Raw genomic sequence first — 27902 nt, forward strand, 5'->3', positions numbered from 1 at the left:
AAAGCCTGTATTCTTGTCCAATAAAACATTCCATGTCCCTACAAGCTAGTGTCGGCTAGTGTTGTACGTTTGGCTATAATATCTGATCTCTGATGTTCAGACTGGTGGCGGCTGTATACTGACGGAAGAACTCAAGTGGAACGTGACGGGGTCCCGTGACAACACCTAATCGTTATACTGTGCTGTAATTATCACACGCTATACTGTCTGTACATTACTCCAGTACCTTTCTGTAGGCTGTGCAGTATGTTACATGCTGTGCTGCACATCACATCCTCAATAGTGCTATCACTATAGTCATGTCATATAGAAGTTATCTGGAATGCCACCTGCACTTCTAAGAAATTGAGTCACAGACACCAATCAGCTATTAGCACCGGGCTGAATGTGACGTATAGCTCAGGGTAGTAATACAGTATCAGTGATCGGAGGTTGGAGTACACAAGACTTTTTAAAATTCCAGAAAGCGCATGTATTAGGCACAACAAATCTCCTTTTCTGTACTACATGGTGGGCTATACCAGGAGCTGCTCAGCTAGTAAAGGTACTATTAACCCTGCGATTGCCTGCACACTGATCAGACCTCAATGGCAGTCTAAGATGAATCCGACTTGTGATTCAATAATCTTCACTAATCCCTTATCTTCATTGCTCCAGAGACGCCCTCCATCCCAGAAAACAAAGGCGGGATGCAAAGCTTCACAAGAACAGAGCCGACTCCTCTAATGGGACGAATTGCAGGCCAGCGGCCTTAAAGCTGAACTCCGGGCACGCCACTAAAATACACATTAAAAAGGAGCTGCCAAAGCAGACTGGGGTTTCAAGATGTGCTTTTCAAGCTCTTTTGAAGAAGCACAAAGAAATGGGAAACGGTTAGGTGAAGGTGTTCTAACCTCGAGGTTTCCTACATGCCCTGAAAAGCATCTACTGATGATGCCTGCAGGTTCTCTTACAGATATTACATTGTCATCAGCTCTTGTTAAATTTAAGAGTCTCTCAAATATTGTGCAAACAGATCCACGAGTTAGTAACTTCTTCAGTTAAAAGGCCTTGTTTCATATTAAAAAATGTGAAAAATAAGAAACACAATGATGGGCTATTGGAAAGTTGACTTGTGTGCAAATGGAACTTTTGGACTTGTCCTCTAGTAAAGCCTCAGCTGTATATCAACCCAGTGGGCCTCATTGACGAAGGAGAACGTCTAAATCAACCCAGCCAGGGTTCCTCCTGAGATTGCCAGAGGTTTGCTAGAGCTGTGGCTGAATGACCTCTCTTTTGATGATGTTTGCACAGTTCCAGGGCCATACCATTTGGTAGAACCCGGAACATAACACCGTCAATCTTTTGAGCTGTCTGGAAGGCAGTGTTACTCCCATTGGACACCAATTTATGGGACATTTTGGCACTGATCCTAATTGAACTGGTCCTAGGAGGGGTTCTCTAAAATCGAAATAATGTTTCATGGGTTCCTCCGGGGGAAGAAGGTGGAGAAAATCTGATCAGAAAAGACATGGGGTGTGGCACGTGGAAGGAACATGGTCCTGAAGTTATAGTCTTACAGCAAATTCTTTGTGGTATCACTGATTAAACAAATTGCGTAAGTATAAAATATTTGATAACCTGTACCAGTCTACCCCTAATGGTGATAAAGAATCCATCCTGACCATGCATGCAGAAAAAAGACATACAGGGAAAACTCTACAGCTGCAGTTCTTCATATAAACACACTACATGTACTCCTAATACCCAATGGTGTAACAGCGCTCTAAATACGGCATGTCTTACCTTCATTCGGAAGAACGTGATGCTGGTCAATAAATCCACAGTGGACTTCAGATCCTGTAGCCTGTCGGGGCTACTGGCAGGAAAATTGTTCTGCAAAACAATCCATAATAATGAGACTCAATGTGCCAAGCGGTCAGCACAACATAATGCAGACTAAACATTCATTAAATTTAATGGTAGTAAAGGAAAAATAGGAGATGTGCACAACAGAAAAATTTGTTTCATTTTGGATTCGTTCATTAAATTAACAATTTCGTTTTTCGTCATATTCATTACGCTAGAAAGATTCGTTTTCAGAATTTGTTTTGTATATTCGTTATTTTAAAAATCGATTTAAAATTCAAGATTAAAACTTATTCAAAATTTGAATTTATTCTAAATTTGAATTTTAGAAGAAAGCTATATTCATTCTATTTTATTCTATTTCTTTTTCTATTCTATTATTTTGTATTATGTTCTAATCAGTTGTATTCTATTCTTTTATTTTTGGTTCTAATCTGTTTTATTCTATTCTATTTTTTTATTCTGTTCTACTTTTTCTATTTTATTCTTTTACTTTTTCTATTCTATTCTTTTCAATTCTTTAATTTATTCTTGTTCAATGTTTTTATTAAGTAAAAAGGAGAAAAAAGGAAGGACAAAAATATCCAAAACGTATATAGACAATAAAAGTCAAAAGGCATGTAATCTAGTAAATTGGAATGCATTACGCTGAGACTACAGAAAAAAATGTAAATTTTAGAAAACCGTGGGTCCTCAAAAAGGTTTTCCATTTAAAACAAAAATGAATACAGCGTAAAAAAACGCATAACAGTAGCATGCTGCCACTTTGCAGTCCTTCAGGTTTTAGGGGGCTGGACTGCGGCCAATGGTAGTAGAAAATGCCCCAACATCAGCACCCGATTATTGGTTTCATTGGGACTAATAGTGCCCCATTGTTTATATCAATTGGAAGAATAGAGCTCCATTGATGGTGTCAGCAGGGGGAATGGTGCTCCATCATTGGTATCAGTTGGTGGAATAATGACCCAGGACAAGATAAAGGCAAGGAAAGGACCAAATCCAACCTCCGGGATGCAGTTTGGAGAACTCTGCTCTAGAGGTTGCTAAAGGCTCAAGGAGATTTAGTTGAGTAATCTGTGCCTGCAAACCTATAGGGCCAACGCCCAGGGCCGGCCCTACCATGGGTCCCATTGGGTCCATTGGACCCAGGCAGCACTTTGAGGGGGGCAGCAAATTTAACCACAGCCACCTCTCCTCTTCTATTTACCCAGCAAATTGATGACCAAGATTTTTTTTCCAGCAGTTTTGTGTGTCATGATGAGTGACAACTGCCCACTTGCCTGCTCCGCTTGCCCCTATACTACCCTAGCCCGCCCCTACACTACCCTAGCCCATACCTATACTGCCCTAGCCCGCCCCTATACTGTCCTAGCTTGTCCATATATTACCCTAGCCTGTCCATATAGTACCCAAGCCCGCCCCTATACTGCCCTAGCCTGCCCCTACACTGCCCTAGCCCACCCCTATACTGCCCTAGCTTGTCCATATACTACCCTAGCCCGCCCCTACACTACCCTAGCCCATACCTATACTGCCCTAGCCCGCCCCTATACTGTCCTAGCTTGTCCATATATTACCCTAGCCTGTCCATATAGTACCCTAGCCCGCCCCTATACTGAACTAGCCCGCCCCTATACTGCCCTAGCCTGCCCCTACACTGCCCTAGCCCACCCCTATACTGCCCTAGCTTGTCCATATACTACCCTAGCCTGCCCATACACTACACTAGCCTGCCCCTATACTGCTCTAGCCCGCCACTTGGAATTGAACATTATGGTATGTCATATTATTTTGCATATAGAAAAGGTGCTGTTGCTTGTAAATCTGACTTCCTGATAAATTTAATTTTCATTTAATTTTCATTTCATTTCATTTCAGGTACTTGTATAGCGCCATCAATTTACGCAGCGCTTTACATATACATTGTACATTCACATCAGTCCCTACCCTCAAGGTGCTTACAATCTAAGGTCCCTAACTCACATTCATACACATGCTAGGGACAATTTAGACCAGCATGTCTTGGGAGTTTAGTTTTAGTTTTAATTATCATCATATAAAATAATGGATGTGAGGGCTTTTTCGTGGGCACTGGGAATGATTTTTTTTTTTTTTTACCATTTTAGCTGTCTGTAAGGATGGCATTCTTATGGACCACCAATGTAAGAGGCATTTGGTTTTAGTAAGGGTTGCCCGAGACCTAAAAATTATTTTATGGGTTCCTCTGGGATAAAAATTTTGAGAAATGCTGCTCTAGGGGGATCATTTATTTCAGCTCTTCTAATATTTATTAATTTCAGCATCGCTGGTAACATCGGAGTACAGGTCCCCTTTGAAAAGACTCCCTGTGCATTAATAATATATTTCTTTTTTTGGCTATTGCTACTAGAAACATTTTTCCACTTTCAGAAAAAGTAACAAACTTCAGCAAACATTTACATAACCCAAATATGGAACCAAGACCGGCAGAGGGCTCTTCTTGGGAGATGTACAGATGTCCCCAGGCCTATGTCTCGGCAGTTTCACACTTTGCTATGCTGAAGATTTACAAATCTGAATTTTGACTTGCAGCAATGTGACACTCTATTGCAGCCAGCACAGTACTGGTACAGAGGAATTCTATTCCGGAAAAAAGACGTTCAAGTCACAAATATAGCAACCTACTTATAAAATGCATTCTTTTATTTGAATAACCCATCCTTGCTTCAGTCAGTGTCCCCCAAGATGGAGACACCCTCTGAGCTTACTGTACCTTTGTTACCTATCCTTGCCTCCTCCTACAGAGCCGATTTGCGTATCTGCCCTTCTCCCAGTGACCGATATATGCAGGTGCTTTATTTCCACTACCAAGAGTAGCACACACTGCCTTTTTTTTACCTCCAAACAGAAACCACAACTTGTGTGCAGGAAGGTCTAGTGAAACTGCGGTGAAATTAACCTGTGCAGGACTAGCAGAACCAGGGCCAGGACAAGGGGTGGGCAGGAGGGGCAGCTGCCCTGAGGGCAGATGAGCAGTGGCATCGGGGGGGCTGGAGTCCCAAATGGGTCTCCGAAAAACCCTGGGTCTCAGCACCATTGTATTGTTAGCCCTGAGCGCCGCCGAGTGACATAGCAGGCCCTGCCTTCTGGAGCCTGCAGCGCCTATGATGGACGTCCCACTGGTCCAATGCCGGGACCGCGTCCATCATAGGCGTTGCAGGCTCCAGAAGGCGGGCGCCGCGCCTCATCACTGAGATCCCCACTCGGTGCTCCGGCAGGTGGCTCTCCTCTCCTCCTCTGGCTGCCTGCTGTGATGATGATGGGCGCACCGCACACCACGGCTGAGCTGAGCTGCTGCAGGACACACGAAGTCTGTCTCCTGGTCAGGTAGGTCAGTGTATGTCAGGTAGGTAGGTCAGTGCATGTATGTAAGGTAGGTAGGTCAGTGTAATAGTCAGTGTGTCAGGCAGGTGAGTTTAGTGGTCAGCATTGATGGGCACTGGTAAGCCAGGCAGCAACCAGCAAGTGAGCTTACCCCCCGCCACACAACCCCACCACCCAGTCAAAAGACCCCACGCCACTAACGCACCCCCCGTGCCGGCCTTAGTCTTTTTGCCACCTAGAAATGCCCCTGCAGATGAGAAAGGGGACCAAAAAATGATGTAGTGTGGTACACCCATTCTACAGAATGTATTAACAGTGGGGGTGGCGCAGTTCTGGCTCCTTGTCCTGGTACTAAGCAGACCCTAGTTGCTAAACTGCACGGCTACTGGGCCTGCACAACTCACCAGTGTGTCACAGGAGACCCTAAGAAAATGGACTTGCCAGTAGGCAATACTCCATGTATAATGTGGGGTGTTGCTGCCGAGACCTATGCAAGTAAAAATTTTTGGGGGGCTCCCAGTATCACGCTGGGCAAACATCAGGCTCTGTAAAAGTACAATGTTAAAGCAGGGTGCCAGCAATTACTTGCAGATACTGTATTCTGAAACATTACACACAGCCTTCTGAAAAAAAAAAAAGTTGTTGTGTAAAGTCAGCTTGAGCTATTGAAATATGTAAGCAACTGGCTTTTCCCCCCCCACCAGTGGCGCTATGAAGAGCCTGGAAAGAGTGGCACAGAACCAAGAGCACCACCTAGTGGCTGAATATGTACAAAACAAAAAACAAAACAAACATACTTTACTTTGTAACCATATTTTTTGTACTGATCAAAATAAAACATAAACGTAAATATATAAAACCATTGCGCCATTCCCTGTAGGAGGAAGTAGAGCTGTGATTCAACGTAAACACCAAATGCATTTCTTTTTATTTTGTCTTTAGTTACTCGTCAATGCGCATAAGTGTTGATAAACATTTCAGGCCAATTCCTTTGGAAGTCTGTACAGAACAGATGGTAAATGTTTCATTATTGAACAGGAAGACAGATTGGTTGAGGAACGGTCGAGCCAGAGCTCCAAGATCCATCCAGCATAAGTGTACCAGTCCCGCAGCTGCAGTTAGAGGAGGGGGAAGGGCGCTCGGGGGTGTTACGGAGGGCAGTGGTCATGCAAGGGGTGAATGATTGCAATGTCCCCACTGTTCTGTCTGTGTTCTCTAGCAGAATAAGATGGGGCATGTGTGGCTGACCTGGAGCAGAAGAGATGATCACAGTGGCTAACAAGACTGATATCAGTCTGGGGTGGACCATAAGAGGTGGGCAACAAGGATATGAAGCGGATGAGGGCATGTAGGTAGGTATTGCCAGGTCCTGCTTGCTCCCCACTCCACCAGTAAGTAGTAGAAACTATGCCCCCACTAGCCGGTATTTACTTTTGCTGTGCTGTGGAAGGGACGTCATATGCCATAGGCATGTAGAACAGTGGAGGAAATATATACTGTAAATATTGGATTGGCCCTCCCTAGCAAATCCCCCTCCTTCCTTGCATGTCACAGCCCTCACTTCTTCTCGGAGAGTCTAATTAGACTTTGCTGTCCCAGCTCCTCCACCCCTTATCATATAGCAAGATTGATGATCATAGTGGCTAACAAGACTGATATCAGAAGGACAAGGCACAGCTGGCCTTCTAAAACATACGTAGACATTTTACACCCCCCCCACCCAGCCTTTTGGCTGTCCCTGTTTTCATGAGGTCAATCAGAAATCCCTGAATCCAAGCTGGCCAGTCAACAAGATGGCGGCAACTGTGCTTTTGCATTTGTTGGTCCACCGCGGTCGCCAAGATGGCAGCAGTCACACTTTTGCCCTTAATTGGCATTGTATGTGTAGGAGTGGCAGCACAACCCTTCAAAGTGACTGGGGTGGACCATAAGAGGTAGGCAACAAGGATATGAAGCAAATGAGGGCATGTAGGTAGGTGTTGCCAGGTCCCGCTTGCCCCCCATGCCACCAGTAAGTAGTAGAAACTATGCCCCAACTAGCCAGTATTTACTCCTGCCTTGCTGTGGAAGGGACGTCATATGCCATAGGCATGTAGAACAGTGGAGGGAATTTATAAATATCGGATTGGCCCTCCACAACAGTCCCAGTTTCTCACGTGGCCCCACTGGGAAAATTAAAAAGCTCAACTTGCAATGTACCTTTGAACCTCCTAGGAAATTTGACTTCCGAGTCAGTTCCCTAGCACATCCCCCTCCTTCCTTGCACGCCACAGCCCTCACTTCTTCTCAGAGACTCTAATTAGACTTTGCTGTCCCAGCTCCTCCACCCCTTATCGTATAGGAAGATTATAATTTTTTTTTAATGAATGGTCTGGTGACAGGGTCTCTTTAAGGGTGGCGTTCATGCTTTTGTGTGCTTTGTCTGTTTGTGGTTTTTACTTTTCCTGCTGCCCCCCATTGGGCACATGGAGTGAGAAAGCAACAAAGCAAGCCGTTGTCTGCAACATAAAGCAAGAATCAAACACAGACATTCCCTTTCATGATGGCTCATCTATTATGAATGTAAAGCTTCACATCACTCGGCATTGTCAGGCTCCCCTGTAGCCTTGTTCTCAGTGAAGGACGGCTCTGGGGGAATGCAGGATGGGACATGGGCGAGATGTGATAAGGGGGATCAAAGGATCATTGTTGTATGAGATTGCTACAGACACCAGGTACAAACACTCCTCCACCCTCTGTCCCTGAATCAGTGGCCCCATTTAGGTTACATCTAGGGGGCGAAAGTGAGTGCTTGTACCCATTAGGATCTCTTATTTTCACCAGTTTGCCACCCTTCCAACAAACTTAAGAGGCGTCTTTAAGAGACTTGCCCATTGCCTGGGGATCTCCTGGCAGTAAAGGTAGGCAATTCCTGCTGATAGCAAAGCTCATACTCCCTGCTAATTGGAGAGCTCTAGTCCTGACTCAGCTGTGTGCGTGTCAGACCTCTGCAGAGAGACAACTGCTTCCACACAAAGAAAGCAGCCACAGTCTAAATAGAAAAGCTTGTCCATTGCCAGCATGCTGCAGAGAAGCACACTTGCTTATGTGGAAGCAATGGTCTCTTTGCAAAGGTCTGACACTCCCCTGCTGAGTCAGAGCTAGAGCTCCCAATCTGCAAGGGGGCTGTGAATTCCACAGGCGGTGACGTCACATATAGGTCCTATTGCTCAGCCACTGCCGGCGCTCCCTCCTCTCCCCTTCAGCTGCCGCTTGCAGACAGGGAAGACGGAGTTGCGGGATCATGTGATCAGACTGAAAAAAGGTAAGTATACAGATCTTATTTACACAGTTTAGGCAGAATAGGTAGGAGGAAGGGACATTTGTGAGAATAGTGTTGGGAACGAGTTTCACTGTAGTGCTTTTGTGTGCTGTGTCTGTATTCTGACTTAGCATTGTGTGTGTCAGACCTCTGCAGAGAGACCACTGCTTCCACATGAAGGAAGCAGCAACAGTCTACATAGAAAAGCCTGGCCACTGCCAGCATGCTTGTGTGGAAGCTGTGCCCTCTTTGCAAAGGTGCGACACTCCACCCCGCTGAGTCAGAGCTAAGGTTCTCCAGCTTTGACTCAGTAGTGGACATGTCTGACCTCTGCAGAGAGACCACTGCTTCCACACAGAGAAAGCAGCTACAGTATATGTACAAAGGCTTGGGCACTTCCAGCATGCTTTTGTGGAAGCAGTGTCCTCTTTGCAAAGGTCCGGCACTCCACCCCGCTGAGTCTGAGCTGAAGTTCTCCAGGTCTGACTCAGTAGTGGACACGTCTGACTTCTGCAAAGAGACCACTGCTTCCAACAGACAGCTCTGGCAGGAGAGCATGCTGGCAGGAGACAGACTTTTCTATTCAGGCTGTTGCCGCTTTCACCTAGATAGTACCGTATGTACCCGATTTAGATTCTGCCTAAAAGCAGAAGACAAACTCACATTTTGCAATCACAAAACACTCCACCGTGTGCCTCTCTGAAACTAGTCGCTCTTTGTAGCTGGCGTTCGTACATGGGCTGTACAATCCTCTTTATTAAGTCACAGGGTGAAATCCAAGATAAAACCGTATTATCACATTTTAGCCAAGGATGGCCTTCGTTCTAGATGACTAAGGCCTTCCATGGCTGAAACGTGTCAACACTATTTTATCTATCAGCCCATAGATGAGTGCCAGCTTTTACATAGTCTATACAGGAGCCCCAAGCTGTAGCACCATCACCTGCACACAGAGGTTGACTGAAGAATTGTCTCAAGTGAGGATGGCGCTTGATCCCTGGACAGGTAAGTGCCCTTACAATAAAAGTCAGCAGCTACAGTATTGGTCGACTAAAGAATCGGTTCAGGTGAGGATGGTGCTGGATCCCTGGACAGGTAAGTGACCTTCCATTAAAAGTCAGCAGCTACAGTATTTGTCGAATGAAGAATCAGCTCAGGTGAGGGTGGTGCTGGATCCTTGGACAGCACAATCCTCGCCTGAACCAGCGCCTGGACAGCTACCCGCTCACGAAAGTTCTGCCCTCCTTTCCATGCAGCCTTCTGGGACACATCACAGGCCTCAGATAACTGCGGGAACATTCACAAAAGCGCAGTGCGGCTTGCACATGCACAGTGGGAAGCTGCAAGGCTTCACTGCTAGTTTCCTTTAATTAAGATGCTGGTGCCTGCACCCAAAGTTGACTGAAGAATCAGCACAGGTGAGAATGGCGCTGGATCCCCGGATAGGTAAGTGTCCCTACATTAAAAGTCAGCAGCTACAGTATATGTTGACTGAAGAATTGGCTCAGGTGAGAATGGCGCTGAATACCAGGATAGGTAAGTGTCCTTACATTAAAAGTCAGCAGCTACAGTATTTGTTGACTGAAGAATTGGCTCAGGTAAGAATGGCGCTGGATACCCAGAAAGGTAAGTGTCCTTACATTGTCCTTACATTAAAAGTCAGCAGCTACAATATTTGTTGACTGAAGAATTGGGTCAGGTGAGGATGGCGCTGGATCCCCGGATAGGTAAGTGTCTTTACTATGTCCTTACATTAAAAGTCAACAGCTACAGTATTTGTCGACTAAAGAATCAGCTCAGGTGAGGATGGTGCTGGATCCCTGGACAGCACCATCCTTGCCTGTACCAGCACCTAGACAGCTACCCGCTCACAGAATTTCTGCCCCCCTCCCACCCCTTTCCCCGCAGCCTTCTGGGACACATCACAGGCCCCAGATAACTGCGGGAACATTCACAAAGCACAGTGCGGCTCGCATGCACAGTGGGAAGCTGAAAGGCTTCACTGCCAGTTTTCTTTAATTAAGATGCTGGTGCCTGCACCCAAAGTCGACTAAAGAATCAGCTCAGGTGAGGATGGCGCTGGATCCCTGGACAGGTGAGTATCCTTACATTAAAAGTCAGCAGCTACAGCATTTGTTGATGAAAGAATCGTCTCAGGTGAGGATGGCGGTGGATCCCCAGATAGGTAAATGTCCTTCCTTACATTAAAAGTCAGCAGCTACAGTACCTGCCAACTGAAAAATCAATTCAGGTCAGGATGGAGCAAGTTTTTTTTGGGGGGGGGGGGGGGGACTGGAGCTCCTCTTTAAGTGCAGTGAGTTCTTTTATGAAGAGTCACTTTGTAGCTGAGACTTGACCTCAAAGACCTCAGGGCTAAGCTATACCATCCATTGAGACCACCTATGTGGCTAGTAAAGGCACTTTTACTGGACAGAAATATGGAAAGTTGCAGGGATAAGCCCTGAAGGTGAATCTAGCTTCAGAGAGGCACAGAGACATATAATTTTTTGTGGCTAATGAACGCATTTTGTGGTGTTGGCAATAAGTTTACAGTGACTGACAAGTTGATTTTGAAGCCTCCGATAAGTCTCTTTAATCTAGGAGCCTATTTTCTCCCTTTCAGGAAGTGTAATGAAGCGATATGACAGGTTATAGTTAGGTTTAAGTAACTCCCATTTCTATAATTGTCACCAGACACCCTGTCATCAATAGCGGTGCCTCTAGTAATATATTAGAGCTGGAGCGGTTTGTATCACACACTAATCACAGGTTCCGTTCTCCCTTGGCGGATCCTCCGAGCCCCCCGATTGTACATCTTCTTCCAGGAGATAGTTAATTACACAGAGGATTCAGCCATTTGCCGCGCAGCGGGATTACAGGGAGAGGCGAGGGAACGCTGGCAATCTGCAATCATCTCTTTGTGTTTGCTGCTATTTCTGAACTCACCCTGTACATGGAGAGATCGATCCGCAGAGAATTGTGCAGCTGATCCAGGAGCTTCACGAAGCGTTCTTTCTGTACCGAGAAAAGACACAGTAGTTCAATAAAGGGCTGCGAGCAGAAAACCGCATTGTATGGAGGGTGGACAATAAGTGGGGGGGGGGGGCTGATCGAACTCACCCCGAAGTTGGAGGCCGAGAATCGGTCAGAGGCAGACACGTTGGTGGAGGCCGTGGTGTGAGCGTAGTAGGCGTTGATGTTGGCCAGTAAGGTGCTCATGACGGCTGGAACTCCCGGACACATGTACTTCGAGGACAGGCAGGCAAAGTGCCTACGGGGAAAAGAAAAAGAATATTAGACATTTTACTACTCACATAGGATGATCGAGGTCAACTAAAGATGTGCATGGCAACCAATTGGCATATAGCTTTCATATTCAAAGCTTAAAGCGGAGTTCCACCCAAAAGTGTAACTGCGGCTTATCTGATTCCTCTCCCCTTTCAGGGGGGAGAGGGGAGCTGGTCCCTATCTCCGTCGGACCTCGCCGCGGCACGGTACATCAGAAGTTTGGCCCCCTTCCTCCTCCTTCCCCTGCTGCCGGGCCAGTAAGAAAGCTCAACGCACTTCACACATGCGCAGTAAGGAACCGGGGGAGGGGGGGGTACCATCCTCGCTGGATTCCAAGACAGGCAAGTGTCCTAATATTAAAAGACAGCAGCTACAGTATGCGTAGCTGCTGACTTTTCATTTTTTTTTGGGGGGGGCAGGACTCTGCTTTAACTGAACAAGCTCAAGCTAGAAGCAGACTGGTCACTGCATGCAACTGCTTCAGTTTTAGTAAACACCCCACCCCCACCTTCCCTTGTGCCTTTAGAACCCTAAATCCAGAGGAAGCATTCTCATATAGGGTATGAGAATATGGCTATTTTTTTTCTAGCAAAAGTGGAGTTTTTCTATAAAACACAAATCCATACCCAACCTGATACTACCCCCTACAGTGCTCTGGCCCCATGTATGAGTTTTTAAAAAAAAAGTTTTCTCATATGTCTTTATGGCGGTCACACGAGATACAGGGTCCTCTTCGGATCTTCTCCAGCCACTGATCGGTACTCAATGATGCCGAGAGCAGGGCCAATGGAATGCCCCTCACAAAGCAGGTTTATGACGCCCCGTCCTCAGTCTTCCAGGTTAAGTGATACTGGGCGTCATTCAACTTAGAAGACTGAGGGCATCTAGTGGTGAAACAGAACTAACAGGGGGACAGCTCCACAGTGAGCATTACTAAGGGGCGGGTCCAAGACTACCTGTTTTCAGTCTTCCAGGTTAGGTGACACTGGGCGTCATTCAGCTTAGAAGACTGAGGACATCTAGTGGTGAAAGGGAATTAACACAGGGACAGTGTCAAAGTATTACTAACGGGATGCCCCTTAAAGGGCGGGTCCATGACACCCTGTTCTTAATCTTCCAGGTTAAGTGATGCTGGACATCATTCAACTTAGAAGACTGAGGACATCTAGTGGTGGAAAGGAATTAACACGGGGGCAGTGCCGCAGCGAGTATTACTAACAGGATGCCCCTCAAAGGGCTGATCCATAACGCCCTGTTCTCAGTCTTCCAGGTTAAGTAATGCTGGGCGCCATTCAACGTAGCAAAAGTCACTGTGGTGATGTCCCTGTGTTAATTCCTTCCCACCGCTACATGTCTTCAGTCTTCTCAGTTGAATGACACCCAGCATCATTAACAGAAAGACTGAGGACAGGGCGTCATGGACCCGCCCATCGAGGAGCTTCCTATTGGCATTATCTACTAAAGCATGGTCCCTGTGTTATTCATTTCCACCACTAGATGTCCTCAGTCTTCTAAGTTGAATTCTGCCCAGCATCACTTAACCAGAAAGACTGAGGACAGGGCGTCATGGACCCGCCCATCGAGGAGCTTCCTATTGGCATTATCTACTAAAGCATGGTCCCTGTGTTATTCATTTCCACCACTAGATGTCCTCAGTCTTCTAAGTTGAATTCTGCCCAGCATCACTTAACCAGAAAGACTGAGGACAGGTGGCATTACCTACTAAGGCGTAGTCCTGTGTTATGTCTTTCCACCACTAGATGTCTTCAGTCTTCCAAGCTGAATGACACCCAGCATCACAACCTGAAAGATTGAGGACAGGGCATCATAGTAAAGCGTAGTCCCTGTGTTATTCCTTTCCACCACTAGATGTCCTCAGTCGTATAAGCTGAATTATCACTTCCTGGTTAAATGATGCCGGCTGTCATTCAATTTAGAAGACTGAGGACATCTAGTGGTGGAAAGGAATTAACATTGGGGCCACATCATAGTGAGTACTACAGACAGAGCTGCTTTTTTGTTTTAATTTTGAAGCAGTTGGGGATTATTTATTAAAAAAAGAAAATGCCCAGAGTTTCACTCTTAGACCCTCTTACCATCTGGTGATAGCTATGTTCCCTTATTTTATGTAGAAGGACTGCCAGTGGCACGTTTTCTACACATTTATCATTTTTACTGATAAAACTATAAGCAAAAAGTACAAAAAATCCTGAACGCCACAAACCCCCTCCAATAGAATGTCTGAGATCTGGTCTAGACAGAAAAAGGTGAAAGCCGGGGATGGTTTATCCAGAGAAGCGGCACCTCGCCTTATACGGAAATGTCACCGACATTCTAATTGTCCCCGGCACTGAGCGGAGGTTAATCAGCTCCTCCGGAGTATATCATTGATAATAAGAACCTTTGTGTGTGGAAATGTCAGCGGATGACGGGCATGGCCCATCCATACAAAGTTACATTAGGATGCATCAGGAGGATGCGCTGTCCATTTTGCCTGCTATTTGCCACGTAACCCAGAGGATGGCGAGGAAGTCAGGACTATGAGTCACCCAAAACACTGTCCATCACCCACCCCAACATCACCCACCCCGACACCGTCCATCATCCACCCCGACGACGTCCATCATCCACCCCGACGACGTCCATCATCCACCCCGACGACGTCCATCATCCACCCCGACGACGTCCATCATCCACCCCGACGACGTTCATCATTCACCCCGACGACGTCCATCATTCACCCCGACGACGTCCATCATCCACCCAGACGACGTCCATCATCCACCCAGACGACGTCCATCATCCACCCAGACGACGTCCATCATCCACCCAGACGACGTCCATCATCCACCCAGACGACGTCCATCATCCACCCAGACGACGTCCATCATCCACCCAGACGACGTCCATCATACACCCAGACACCGTTCATCATACACCCACACACCGTTCATCATACACCCACACACCGTTCACCATCCACCCTGAGATCCATCATCAGTAATGGGGAATTCCTCAACTGTTCCACTTACATAATACCCAGCAAACCGGCGACTCCCTACTATTCACTGCTCACAAGACTCAAGATGTGAGCCCCAAGCGTTCATCATCGACCCCGACACCGTCCATCACCCACCCCCGACACCGTCCACCACCCACCCCCGACACCGTCCACCACCCACCCCCGACACCGTCCACCACCCACCCCAGACACCGTCCACCACCCACCCCAGACACCGTCCACCACCCACCCCCGACACCGTCCACCACCCACTCCCGACACCGTCCACCACCCACTCCCGACACCGTCCATCACCCACCCACGACACCGTCCATCATCCACCCACGACACCGTCCATCATCCACCCACGACACCGTCCACCACCCACTCCCGACACCGTCCACCACCCACTCCCGACACCGTCCATCACCCACCCACGACACCGTCCACCACCCACCCCCGACACCGTCCACCACCCACCACCGACACCGTCCACCACCCACCACCGACACCGTCCACCACCCACCCCCGACACCCCCGGCACTGCTTCCCAAATAGGTGCTGCCCCCTTAGGACAGGAGGAGTGTTACTTGACAGAATCACCTGGTGAAAATTAGGGGGGGTGGGAGCCTAAAAAAAGAAAACGAATGCAGCCGCCATCTATGGGCAGGCTAGTTGATCACATGTATGAAGAGACTGTCATAGGCTGATCACAGGTGTGAAGAGACTGTCATAGGCTGATCACAGGTGTGAAGAGACTGTCATAGGCTGATCACATGTATGAAGAGACTGTCATAGGCTGATCTCTCCAGCCAGAATACAATAGCCCCACGGGAGAGGTTTCCTCAAATGTGTGGATGGGGGAATCGATTCATTTTCTTCCATTCTATATGCTGGTTGAAGGAAATAAAACAAATCCTGTCTGGGCTGCCTTATTCTGCAATATATGACAGTGAGCTCCATGCTCAGCAACTTCTGTATGACACCTGTGTGTATGGAGGACCTTCTGTATGAAGACAGATGTCCGGCGTGGATGGGCGCTCGGTCTGCCCCCGCACTGTGCGCTGTATACGACTAATGAGAAGATCTATTTCTGGCTCCCCCGCCTGCGGCGTGAATAACACTTTTCTGCAGAGAATCGTGTCACTTAATAGCAGATAAAAGAGTGACGGGATTTATTTCCTCCTATCACTGCCATGTAAATGATACAAGAAACAACGCGGGGATAATAATTCCACCACACGGGGAGCCGATCACCGCCCAGACGTCTCTATATTACACGTCTTATCCAACAATTGCGGCGGTGAAATCAATCATTGTCACCACAGGGCAAGGGATTACAGGATGGGAAGAAAAAACATAGTAAGTGGGAAAATGTATTAGGATGTCAAAATACACATTTTACCTGCTGAGGGACTAGTAGTACTGCACGGCTAGTCTTATGATTTACACATCTCTGCTGCACTGCACAGCCAGCGGGGTGACATCTCTAAGAGCCCTTGCACACTGGGGCGGGGGGGGCGGCGTCGGCGGTAAAACGCCGCTATTATTAGCGGCGTTTTACCGTCGGTATGCGGCCGCTAGCGGGGCGGTTTTACCCCCCGCTAGCGGCCGAGAAAGGGTTAAATACCACCGCAAAGCGCCTCTGCAGAGGCGCATTGCCGGCGGTATAGCCGCGCCGTCCCATTGATTTCAATGGGCAGGAGCGGTAAAGGAGCGGTATACACACCGCTCCTTCACCGCTCCGAAGATGCTGCTGGCAGGACTTTTTTTACCGTCCTGTCAGCGCATCGCTCCAGTGTGCAAGCCCTCGGGGCTTTCACACTGGGATGACAGCAGCGGCACTTTCGGGGCGGTTTGCAGGCACTATTATTAGCGCAATAGCGCCTGCAAACCGCCCCAGTGTGCAAGGGCTCTAATAGAGTGCTTGTAAATCCAACATTTCATATTCCTGATATGTGCCTGCTGTACCATGTACCTGTATGAAAACATCTCCTCTTCTCTTTGTATTGCTTCCTTTGTAATAAATCCCTGGCGCTCCTGCCAGTCCCTCTGCTTTTCTATTAAAAAACTGACCACCCTAGGCATGAGATATAGTGGAGGAGAACAAAAATAACCCCAATAAATGTTTTAAGTATATAAACAGTAAAAGAGGGAGAACAGACCATATTGGCCCCATAAAGAATGAGGAAGGACATCTGGTTACAAAGGATGGGGAGATGGCGAAGGTATTGAATTTATTCTTCTCCTCAGTCTTCACAAGGGAATCGGGGGGCTTCAGTAACCAAAACTGCAGTGTTTATCCTCATGACACATCACAGGAAGCATCTCCATGGTTAACAGAGGACAGAATTAGACTCGAAAAACTTAACATTAATAAGTCACCAGGACCAGATGGCTTGCATCTGAGGGTACTTAGGGAACTTAGTCAAATAATTGCCAGACAATTGTTCCTAATTTTTACAGACAGTCTACTGACTGGAATGGTACCAGCTGATTGGAGAAAAGCCAATGTAGCACCAATATTTTAAAAAGGGCCAAAATACATCCCTGGGAATTACAGACCAGTTAGCCTAACATCAATAGTATGTAAGCTCTTTGAGGGGATGATAAGGGACTATACACAAGATTTTAGTAATGAGAACGGTATCATTAGCAGTAATCAGCATGGATTCATAAAGAATCGTTCTTGCCAAACCAATATACTAACCTTCTATGAGGAGGTGAGTTGCCATCCAGATAAAGGACGGCCCAGACGTATCTGGATTTTGCAAAAGCATTTGACACAGTTCCCCATAAACGTTTACTGTAAAAAATAAGGTCTGTTGGCATGGACCATAGGGTGAGTACATGGATTGAAAACTGGCTACAAGGGCGAGTTCAGAGGGTGGTGATAAATGGCGAGTACTCAGAATGGTCAGGGGTGGGTAGTGGGGTTCCCCAAGGTTCTGTGCTGGGACCAATCCTATTTAATTTGTTCATAAATGACCTGGAGGATGGGATAAATAGTTCAATCTCTGTATTTGCAGACGATACTACGCTAAGCAGGGCAATAACTTCTCCGCAGGATGTGGAAATCTTGCAAAAAGATCTGAACAAATTAATGGGGTGGGCAACTACATGGCAAATGAGGTTCAATGTAGAAAAATGTAAAATAATGTATTTGGGTGGCAAAAATCTGAATGCAATCTATACACTGGGGGGAGAACCTCTAGGGGAATCTAGGATGGAAAAGGACCTGGGGGTCCTAGTAGGCTCAGCAATGGCATGCAATGCCAAGCTGCTGCTAACAAAGCAAACAGAATATTGGCATGCATTAAAAGGGGATCAACTCCAGAGATAAAACGATAATTCTCCCGCTCTACAAGACTCTGGTCCGGCCGCACCTGGAGTATGCTGTCCAGTTCTGGGCACCAGTCCTCAGGAAAGATGTACTGGAAATGGAGCGAGTACAAAGAAGGACAACAAAGCTAATAAAGGGTCTGGAGGATCTTCGTTATGAGGAAAGGTTGTGAGCACTGAACTTATTCTCTCTGGAGAAGAGACGCTTGAGAGGGGATATGATTTCAATTTATAAATACCGTACTGGTGACCCCAGGATAAAAACTTTTTTGCGGAAGGGCGTTTAAAAAGTCTAGTGTCTTAATGGTGAAAGTATGTGGCCCAATTTTAATGATCACTATTTTTATATGCGTATTTTTGTCACTCTGTTTTTCACTCAATCACCTAATAGTGTGGACTATTATGTACATTGTATTTATTTATGAAGTGTAATTTATGTCAAGATTTTTTCATCATCATTTTTGTGACCAATTTTCATTCACTAAGTTTTTAGAAATATTTTACACAGGTGATTTTTAGTTACGGTTTATCCAGACCAACCACTAGTATTTAAACACTTGAGATTTGTTTAGTTACTCCTCCACATGAGAAGGTTGGAGTGTGCACTGCAGCATATAATTTATGTGAATATAACAGACATATTGGCTATACTTACTCCCTCGTAGTATGTATGTGTTGCTGTATCACCTATAGGCAACATATATTTGTTATGATAAGGTAGTACTCAGTTTTTTCTGGCTACTTTGCAATTGATTTATCATTGTGAATGGTACATCTAGATGAGTGCCACATACTTTCACCATTAAGACATTGTACATTAGGGTGGGTGAGGACACCCCTTATGTTGGCAGCTGTTCTAATTTTGCTACCATTGTCCATTAAGCTGTGGAATTGTGGTTTTGCGCACTTGTTCTTTGCTATTTTAAAAAGTCTCGTGGCCACTCATTAAAATTAGAAGAAAAGAGGTTTAACCTTAAACTACGTAGAGGGTTCTTTACTGTAAGAGCGGCAAGGATGTGGAATTCCCTTCCACAGGCGGTGGTCTCAGCGGGGAGCATTGATAGCTTCAAGAAACTATTAGATAAGCACCTGAATGACCGCAATATACAGGGATATACAATGTAATACTGACACATAATCACACACATAGGTTGGACTTGATGGACTTGTGTCTTTTTTCAACCACACCTACTATCTAACTATGAAAGCACAGAGTGGTCAGTTCTCTAGCTTTTCTGGTAATTCAGCCTGCTCTCCTCCAATGATCAGACTTGTCCTGATACGCACCCCCTCCCCACACCCCTGCACAGCCTTTCTGTGGGAGGATCAGTGTGCTGCTGTTTCTCCTCCCCCTCCTTGAAAAGCATTCCCCCCCCCCCCCACTCTTAGGCTAAATTCACAATACTGCATGTCACAGAATGCGTGCAAAATTGTGCACATTCCCGACACAGAGACAAATGTACTGCTCTTTAGCAGACAGGCAGGGGTGTCATTAATGCTTAATGGTACCCCATGCATTTTCGGTGCAGCGCAATAAAAAAAAAAAAAAAAAAAAGATAAGGGAATTTGCAATTTGTTTTTTTTTCCTTCTCAGATGGCTTGTTTTAATTCTTGGGAATTGAAACTGTTGGATATGTGACGACACAAACTACTGATAAGAACCCAGAAAGCTGCTCAAAATAGGCCTTCGTACCAAAACCAGTCTGAACTGACCAGATACTGCTGAATTCTATTTTTTTTTGCCAGTCACATGATGTAACCACCTATTTAACTGTTCCCTTGCTAATAAGGAAGATATGAATGCTGATTGGACTAAACTATACAATCACACCTATAACACGCCTAGTGCTTATGCATATTCATAAAGTATATATTGTTAAACTTGATGTTTTTAGGTCAGAGACACTTCCTTCTTCGTTTGGCCTGTGGTGCTGAATATCGGTGTGTGTTGTGTCTCTCCACTGCAGTGAATAAAAAAACACCTACTTATCTCAAGATCTGGACTCACTATCTCATCATCCAAATGTCTTGTTTAGAGACTCCCTAACCTGATTTAACAATGCATAGAGAACAGGAAGTCTCACACTGGATTACTGTACAGATTTGGAAGAAACACACAAAGCACATCGGGATTCAAGAAGAACACACATGACGAACGAATTTAAATATTGGCTGATCCCGGAGTTCAGCTTTAAATCATTGTGATGAATATGAAGACGGGTCCATTACTTTACAGTGTAGAAAATGCCCCCCACCATCCCCAAGGACCCCTCCACCATCACCCCCCCCCCCCTCACTACTAAACAGCGTAGCCAATGTTACACCCACATACTAACATAGAATATAATACTCACGTCATGGCTTGATAGATGGATTCAATCCCATAACGCATTGCAAACTCATCCACAATCTCCTGTGCGGTCTCATCAAAGTAAACTTTCCAGGCGTCGTCACCCTTGGCCTCCGGGATCTTCACCACCCCGCTCCCCTGTATGTCCGTCAGGTGATGGAACAGGTTCTGCAGGGAGAAGAGACAGCAATCATTTGAATGGTCCAGGGAGTATTGTAAAGTGGTTGTAAACCTTACACATGAAATATGAACAAAGCCTATCCCTCTATAGCAGGGATATGCAATTAGTGGACCTCCAGCTGTTGCACAACTACAAGTCCCATGAGGCATAGCAAGACTCTGACAGCCACAAGCATGACACCCAAAGGCAGAGGCATGATGGGACTTGTAGTTTTGAGGTCCGATAATTGTATATCCCTGATCTATAGTGTGTATTTGTCTCAATCTAGAGCACTAAGTGTCATTTCTGTGTGCTGCCTCCTTCCTCTGCTACCAGCATGAGTCACTTCTGACAAGTTTTCCTGACACCATGAAAAAAAACATGGGAGGGACCTCCAGCTGATTGACAGCCTCAGCTCTATTCCTGTGTGCTGTGTGAAGGAGGGCGGGTCCCTTCCCTCCAATCAGCTCTCAGAGCTCTCCCCACTGAGCTCTGCAGAGTGTAACTTCAGCTCTCCGCCCCCCTTTTTTTTCCCCCTACCTCTCAAACAAGCTTTAGATGTCTGTGCTTTGAACAAATGTAGAGAAGAGAAGACTGCAGATAAACTTGTCCCTAAGACCACCCCCCTGGACAGTCATTCACTGGGAAGATCAGTGAGCTGCTGTTTCTCCTCCCCCAGCTCTTATGCAGCTGAGAACAGATGGAATGTGATCAAGAAAAGGGAGAAAAAAAAGGGAATTTATATTGGATTTTTATATCTATACACAAATGTTTTGCCTTTCAGTTCTATTTTAAACTGATTGGGTTGTTTTACAAAGGTGAACGTTAACAATCACTTTAAACACTTGCCGCCGCAGTTATACTGCGGGCAGGTTGGCTCGGCTGTGCAAATTGCCGTAGGTGTACGTCGGGTTCATACACGGCGATCTGTGGGCCAGCGGAGGGGGGGGGGGAGCCAATCAGTGGGTCTGGCGGACTTTATATCCGCCGACCGCCCGCAAGCGTTCCCCACTGTGACAGAATGGGGATCTGCCTGTGTAAACAAAGCAGATCTCCATTCTGACAGAGGATGGCACAGAGATCTTGTCGTTCTGCTATGCAGGAAGACGGATCTGTGTGGTGTCCCAGGCAGCCCATCCCCCTACACAGTTAGAAACACAGTGAGGGAACACATTTAACCCCCTTGATCGCCCCTGTTAACCCCTTCCCTGCCAGTGACATTAGTACAATGTCAGTGCATGTTTTTAGCACTGATCACTGTATCACAATAATGTCACTGGTTCCCAAAAAAAGTGTAAAAAATTTCAGTTTCGGTGTCCGAATTGTCCGCCGCAATGTCGCAGTCCTGCTAAAAATCATAGATCACCGTCATTACTAGTAAAAAAAATAAATAAATATCCCATAAATCTATCCCGTATTTTGTAGACGCTATAACTTTTGCACAAACCAATCAATATACGCTTATTGCGATTTTTTTTTTAACCAAAAATATTTAGAAGAATACAAATTGGCCTAAATTGATGAAGAAATTAGATTTTTTAAAAATGTTTGTTATTGGATGCGTTTTATAGCAGAAAATAAAAAATAGTTTTTTTTTTTTTTTTTCAAAATGGTCGGTCTTTTTTTGTTTATAGCAAAAAAAAAACCAGAGGTGATCAAATACCACCAAAAGAAAGCTCCATTTGTGGGGAAAAATAGATCAATTTTGTTTGACAAAACAATGTATACCCAGAGAGCAAAGGACTGGAGTTTTAAGAAAAATCAATCAAAATCAAATTTACAAAAAAGTATATAGAATTTTTATTACATAGATAATATAAAACAATTTGTAAAATTTGGGCCATATCAACTCAATAGTCAAGGTACAAAAGTGTGATTGCCTCTGCATGTTTCACCACAAACGTGGCTTCTTCTGGAGCTTTTGTAGGACCTTGTTATTTAATATTTAACACCTTGATCTTGATTCCAATTGATCCCCTAGACCAGTGACAGTGACGGTGAACCTTGGCACCCTCAGATGTTTTAGAACTACATTTCCCATGATGCTCAACTACACTGCAGAGTGCATGAGCATCATGGGAAATGTAGTTCCAAAACATGTGGGGTTCATCACTGCCCTAGACCCATCAAGAAGTTTAATGAGGAACGTCTGTGCCAAAAAAAAGAGAAGAAAGGGCAATTTCCCTACAGTAGCACCTAATGTTTTAAGGAGTTTAGCAAATCGATTGATCAATATCTAAATCCTTTTCGGAATGCATACTTCCTCTGGTGCCAGCAATTTCTCATGATAATTGTGCCATCTGAGCACTTCTCTCTTTCAGTTTACCACTGTTCCTTGGCTCAGTGTCAGCGTGACACCTCTTTAACCAGTGAAGATTGAAAAACTTTTCATAGCTGTGGCCATCTGCCCTGTCACCAGTGAGGCTCTTAACTTGTCTAAAAGGGTTAATCCCTTGTGATTGAAAAAAAGTTTTTCAATCTTCACTGGTTAAAGAGGTGTCATACTGACCCTGAGCCAAGGAACATGGTAAACTGAAAGAGGGAAGTGCTCAGAGAAATTGCTGGCACCAGAGGAAGTATGCATTCCGAAAAGGATTTAAATAGTGATTGATCGATTTGCTAAACTCACTTAAAACATTAGGTGCTACTATAGGGAAATTGCCCTTTCTTCTCTTTTTTTTGGCACAGACGTTCCTCATTAAACTTCTTTATGGGTCTAGGACAGGGGGTCTCCAAACTTCCTAAACAAAGGACCAGTTTATTGTCCTTCAGACTTCAGGCGGGCCGGACTATGGCCAGCGGAAGTGGAAATTTTCCTGGCATCAGTGGGAGTAAACATCACTACATTTGCAATCATTGGTAGGAATAGCGCCCTATCGTTGGTATCATTGGGAGGAATAGCACCCCATCGTTGGTATCATTGGGAGGAATAGCGCTCTGTCATTGGTATAATTGGGAGGAATAGCGCTCCGTCGTTGGTATAATTGGGAGGAATAGCGCTCCGTCGTTGGTATAATTGGGAGGAATAGCGCTCCGTCGTTGGTATAATTGGGAGGAATAGCGCTCCGTCGTTGGTATCATTGGGAGGAATAGCGCTCCGTCGTTGGTATCATTGGGAGGAATAGCGCTCCGTCGTTGGTATCATTGGGAGGAATAGCGCTCCGTCGTTGGTATCATTGGGAGGAATAGCGCTCCGTCGTTGGTATCATTGGGAGGAATAGCGCTCTGTCGTTGGTATCATTGGGAAGAATAGCGCCCCATCGTTGGTATCATTGGGAGGAATAGCGCTCCGTCATTGATATAATTGGGAGGAATAGCACTCCGTCGTTGGTATAATTGGGAGGAATAGCGCTCCGTTGTTGTATCATTGGGAGGAATAGCGCTCTGTCGTTGGTATCATTGGGAAGAATAGCGCCCCATCGTTGGTATCATTGGGAGGAATAGTGTCCCATCGTAGGTATCATTGGGAGGAACAGCGCTCCGTCGTTGGTAAAATTGGGAGGAATAGCGCTCCGTCGTTGGTATCATTGGGAGGAATAGCGCTCCGTCGTTGGTAAAATTGGGAGGAATAGCGCTCCGTCGTTGGTATCATTGGGAGGAATAGCGCTCCGTCGTTGGTATCATTGGGAGGAATAGCGCTCCGTCGTTGGTATCATTGGGAAGAATAGCGTCCCATCGTTGGTATCATTGGGAGGAATAGCGTCCCATCGTTGGTATCATTGGGAGGAATAGCGACCCAACATTGGCATCATTGGGAAGAATAGCGTCCCATCGTTGGTATCATTGGGAGGAATAGCGTCCCATCGTTGGTATCATTGGGAGGAATAGCGTCCCATCATTGGTATCATTGGGAGGAATAGCGTCCCATTGTTGGTATCATTGGGAGGAATAGCGTCCCGTCGTTGGTATCATTGGGAGGAATAGCGCTCCGTCGTTGGTAAAATTGGGAGGAATAGCGCTCCGTCGTTGGTATCATTGGGAGGAATAGCGCTCCGTCGTTGGTATCATTGGGAGGAATAGCGCTCCGTCGTTGGTATCATTGGGAAGAATAGCGTCCCATCGTTGGTATCATTGGGAGGAATAGCGTCCCATCGTTGGTATCATTGGGAGGAATAGCGACCCAACATTGGCATCATTGGGAAGAATAGCGTCCCATCGTTGGTATCATTGGGAGGAATAGCGTCCCATTGTTGGTATCATTGGGAGGAATAGCGTCCCATTGTTGGTATCATTGGGAGGAATAGCGTCCCATTGTTGGTATCATTGGGAGGAATAGCGTCCCGTCATTGGTATCATTAGGAGGAATAGCGTCCCGTCATTGGTATCATTAGGAGGAATAGCGTCCCGTCGTTGGTATCATTGGGAGGAATAGCACCCCATTGTTGGTATCATTGGGAGGAATAGCGATCCGTCATTGATATAATTGGGAGGAATAGCGCTCCGTCGTTGGTATAATTGGGAGGAATAGCGCTCTGTCGTTGGTATAATTGGGAGGAATAGCGCTCCGTCGTTGGTATCATTGGGAGGAATAGCGCTCTGTCGTTGGTATCATTGGGAAGAATAGCGCCCCATCGTTGGTATCATTGGGAGGAATAGTGTCCCATCGTTGGTATCATTGGGAGGAACAGTGCTCCGTCGTTGGTAAAATTGGGAGGAATAGCGCTCCGTCGTTGGTATCATTGGGAGGAATAGCGCTTCGTCGTTGGTATCATTGGGAAGAATAGTATCCCATCGTTGGTATCATTGGGAGGAATAGCGTCCCATCGTTGGTATCATTGGGTGGAATAGCGTCCCGTCATTGGTATCATTAGGAGGAATAGCGACCCAACATTGATACCATTGGGAGGAATAGCGCCCCATCGTTGGTATCATTGGGTTGAATAGCGCCCCATTGTTGGTGTCAATGGGAGAAACGGTGCCCCATTGTTGATGTAGGTTGGCAGAATAGTATATCAGTGGGAGAAGTGACCCAAGGGCCAGAAAAGGCAAGCAAAGGGCCACCTCATTGGGAGGAAGAGTGCCCAATCATTGGTATGATTGGGAGGAAGAGTGCCCCATCGTTGGTGTCATTGGGAGGAATAATGCCCCTTTGTTGGTGTCAATGGGAGAAACGGTGCCCCATTGCTGATGTAGGTTGGCAGAATAGTATATCAGTGGGAGAAGTGACCCAAGGGCCAGAAAAGGCAAGCAAAGGGCCACCACTGGCCCCCGGCTGCAGTTTGGAGACCACTGGGCTAGGGGATCAATTGGAACCAAGATTACTTTGAAAGGTGGTAAATATTAAACAACAAAGTCCTACAAAAGCTCCAGAAGAAGCCACGTTTGTGGTGAAACATGCAGAGGCAATCACACTTTTGTACCTTGACTATTGGGTTGATATGGCCCAAATTTTACAAATTGTTTTATATCATCTATGTAATAAAATTTCTATATATTATTTTGCAAATTTGATTTCGATTGATTTTTCTGCACCTCAAAACTCCAATCCTTTGCTCTCTGGGTATACATTGTTTTGTCATATATAAAGGAGGTGGTGCATTTATTAGAGTCTCCCAGCTCCAATACTAATCTGATAAACCAATTTTGTTTGGGTACAGCGTCGCACGACCGCGCAAATGTCAGTTAAAGTGTTAAAGCGACGCAGTGCAGTATAGAAAAAAATGGCCTGGTCAGGAAGTGGGTAAATCCTTCTGGGGCTGAAGTGGTTAATAAAAAAGTGTGACATATAGATCTATATCTATAGATATATATATTTTCAATAAACCTGGATTATATTTTCACTAAACAGGACTGGTTCTCCAGCAACACACTTTAATAAGCTGCTCAATTAAAAATAATAAAGTTTTTATTTTTTTTTTAACTTTAAAAGCGAAGCTTGAAATCAAGAGAACGATCCCCATTAGGAAGCGAAGAATTAATTTTATTCTGCAACAATGTCTTCTCACCAATTAATTCATTGGGTTCACTGAAGAGGACTCTTCTGAGTCACGAAGGCTTTAAAGCCATCTAATAAAAGATGGTCGCTGGTTCATTAATGGTGCCGACATGGTGAGATCATCTACTTCTGACGCCGAGCTGAAAGAGAGCCTCTGTAATGAGTTCTGTAATAAGTCTTCATCCAGAGGAAGGGGGGGGGGGCGGCTCAGGCTGGTCCCCAACAATTCAACCAAGACATTACAATAATTTCCATGTCACCGGCCTGCCAAGGACACCACTTAGGCCGTTAGCGTTAATTTAATCCACTGGTTGGTAAGAAGACAGTTAGGAATGTCCCCCAAAAACAGCCAAAGAGCCGAGTCTGCTGCAGGATTTAAATAAAACTAAAAACAAAACACACACCCAGCAATATTATACAGTGTAGCAGTTTTTTATGATTTTTTTTATATTTTTATGAAAACAGTGGCCCGTGCTTGCCGATTGAATTTTTATATATATATTTTTAATGTTCATTACTTTTTTTTTTTTTTTACATACTCTGACCAGAGCAATAAAGTGTTACCATATTAACACTTTACTACTCTGGGGAGGTGATAATAGTAAGAAGAGGCGGCAAGACTGTAATCCTTGAAGTGCCGTTTATTGGTACATCAGAGTAACAAGGAAACAATAATACTGACGCGTTTCGTCAATAGCCTTAGTCGTAGCTACGACTAAGGCCACCGCCAAAACGCGTCAGTATTATTGTTTCCTTGTTACTCTGATGTACCAATAAATGACACTTCAAGGATTACAGTCTTGCTGCCTCTTCTTACTATTGTTGCATTTGAGTGTGTTGGGATATCGAGCCTCGGCACTTGTGAGTGGATCTGGTGTATGGATTGGGTTGTCCCTGCAGAGAGCGCTGTTACCTTTTTCTTTTCCACACTGGGGAGGTGATTGGGATTTTTTTTTTTACACTATGATTGCTTATAACAGACAATTTCATTGAGCCCCCTATCAGCAAGTGCCTCAAGAAGGACATTTAGGGTAGGATCTCCAGGTATTATTTTAATAAAAGCTACATTTTGAAAACTATAATGCAGTATTTGAAATTACATCTGCATGTTAAAGCTTATATGAGGTTTTAGTGACTTTGTACACTGCAAAGAGGGGACACTAGAGAGGAGGAAAGAGGATTGCTGCTCACCCCTAAAAAAGCTAGAAACAAAAAAGCAGGGATTTCCCCGAGGTGGGGTTTTTTGGCAGCACAGTGACAAATTGAGTCAGTAATGTATGAAAAATAGAACAAATTTATTTGTACAAAAATAAC

General features: G+C 45.5%; 1 protein-coding gene across 1 annotated transcript in view; it reads right to left on the minus strand.

Annotated features, from left to right (window-relative positions):
- LOC141130885 (protein unc-13 homolog B-like) overlaps window positions 1-27902 on the minus strand; it is a gene marked incomplete in the record, with an annotated part of 525591 nt that overhangs the window by 85286 nt on the left and 412403 nt on the right. Inside the window, 4 exon segments of the mRNA XM_073618170.1 lie at window positions 1786-1875; window positions 11459-11527; window positions 11633-11783; window positions 20498-20661. Of these exon segments, the coding sequence (XP_073474271.1) occupies window positions 1786-1875; window positions 11459-11527; window positions 11633-11783; window positions 20498-20661 (474 nt within the window).

The sequence above is a fragment of the Aquarana catesbeiana genome, linkage group LG01, assembly GCF_042186555.1.
Source record: "Aquarana catesbeiana isolate 2022-GZ linkage group LG01, ASM4218655v1, whole genome shotgun sequence".
Classification (NCBI taxonomy): Eukaryota; Metazoa; Chordata; class Amphibia; order Anura; family Ranidae; genus Aquarana; species Aquarana catesbeiana.